Consider the following 860-nt stretch of genomic DNA (forward strand, 5'->3'; position numbering starts at 1 on the left):
CCTACTTCATCAGCTGTCTCCTAACAGGGAACAAGAAGCAAAAATCCTTTACTATCAGACTCAGCAAGAGAAATTGCTGCCCCAGCTGGCAGCAGCCTACGCCTTTCATTTCATCAAGGACTACCTGCAGGAGCTACTTGACAAGGGGTACAGAGAGATACAGAGGAAGAACTTCGACACGCTGCCAGAGGTGAGCTGCAGCAGGATTCGCTCATCCAGCTGGTTTGCACTTTGGTATTCAGAGATGAGAAGCGCAGCCTAAGTATTTTAGCAAACTGGACAAGCATTCCTCTCAGCACTAGATAACCAGAGGAGGAGGAAGCACTAAGAGATCAAATGGCTTGTCCTAGGTCCACAACCAGTCAGCAACAGCATTTGCTGTACCGCCCCAAATCTTTGGCTTTGGAAACTGTTGCAGAGTGAAAAGTCCTTGAAAAGCACGTCTGTTTGACAGAAGCCTTGTTCCAAGTAGCTGGTGGCGCAAAGCATTATTTCACAACTCCATACACAAATGCACGCGCAAATAGTCAATTCTGAGCCAAAACCAAAAATGTGACTTTTTATTCACATTTAGTAAGATTTTGCAACTGGAAGCCTGAAGTGAAAACACACTCTGAAAAAGGGATGCCAAAGCCACTTCTGGTTGAGAGAAACCCCAAAACGCATAAACTGACCACAGCGTGCCCAGCATGAGGGCGTGCAGCATCCCAGGCAGAAACCGACAGCCAGGTTTGGGGAGCTGGGTGCTACACCAGCATGCAAAGGGGGATCTGACAGGGATTTCATGCCCAGAAGTTGCACAAAATTATAAAAGGAAACTTATTCTGAGGGTTGCTTTAGAACACTTTCACCATTAACAC

The 860-nt window shown here is 46.7% G+C and overlaps 1 protein-coding gene across 1 annotated transcript in view; it reads left to right on the forward strand.

Annotated features, from left to right (window-relative positions):
- The window catches only part of ACOX2 (acyl-CoA oxidase 2), an 18,868-nt gene that overhangs the window by 8,824 nt on the left and 9,184 nt on the right, over nucleotides 1-860 (forward strand). The window contains exon 9 of the mRNA XM_009648373.2: nucleotides 28-190. Coding sequence (XP_009646668.1) covers nucleotides 28-190 — 163 coding nt within the window. The remainder of the gene's footprint in view (nucleotides 1-27; nucleotides 191-860) is intronic.

Source organism: Egretta garzetta, unplaced genomic scaffold (assembly GCF_000687185.1).
Source record: "Egretta garzetta isolate BGI_Z169 unplaced genomic scaffold, ASM68718v1 scaffold91, whole genome shotgun sequence".
NCBI classification, from domain to species: Eukaryota; Metazoa; Chordata; class Aves; order Pelecaniformes; family Ardeidae; genus Egretta; species Egretta garzetta.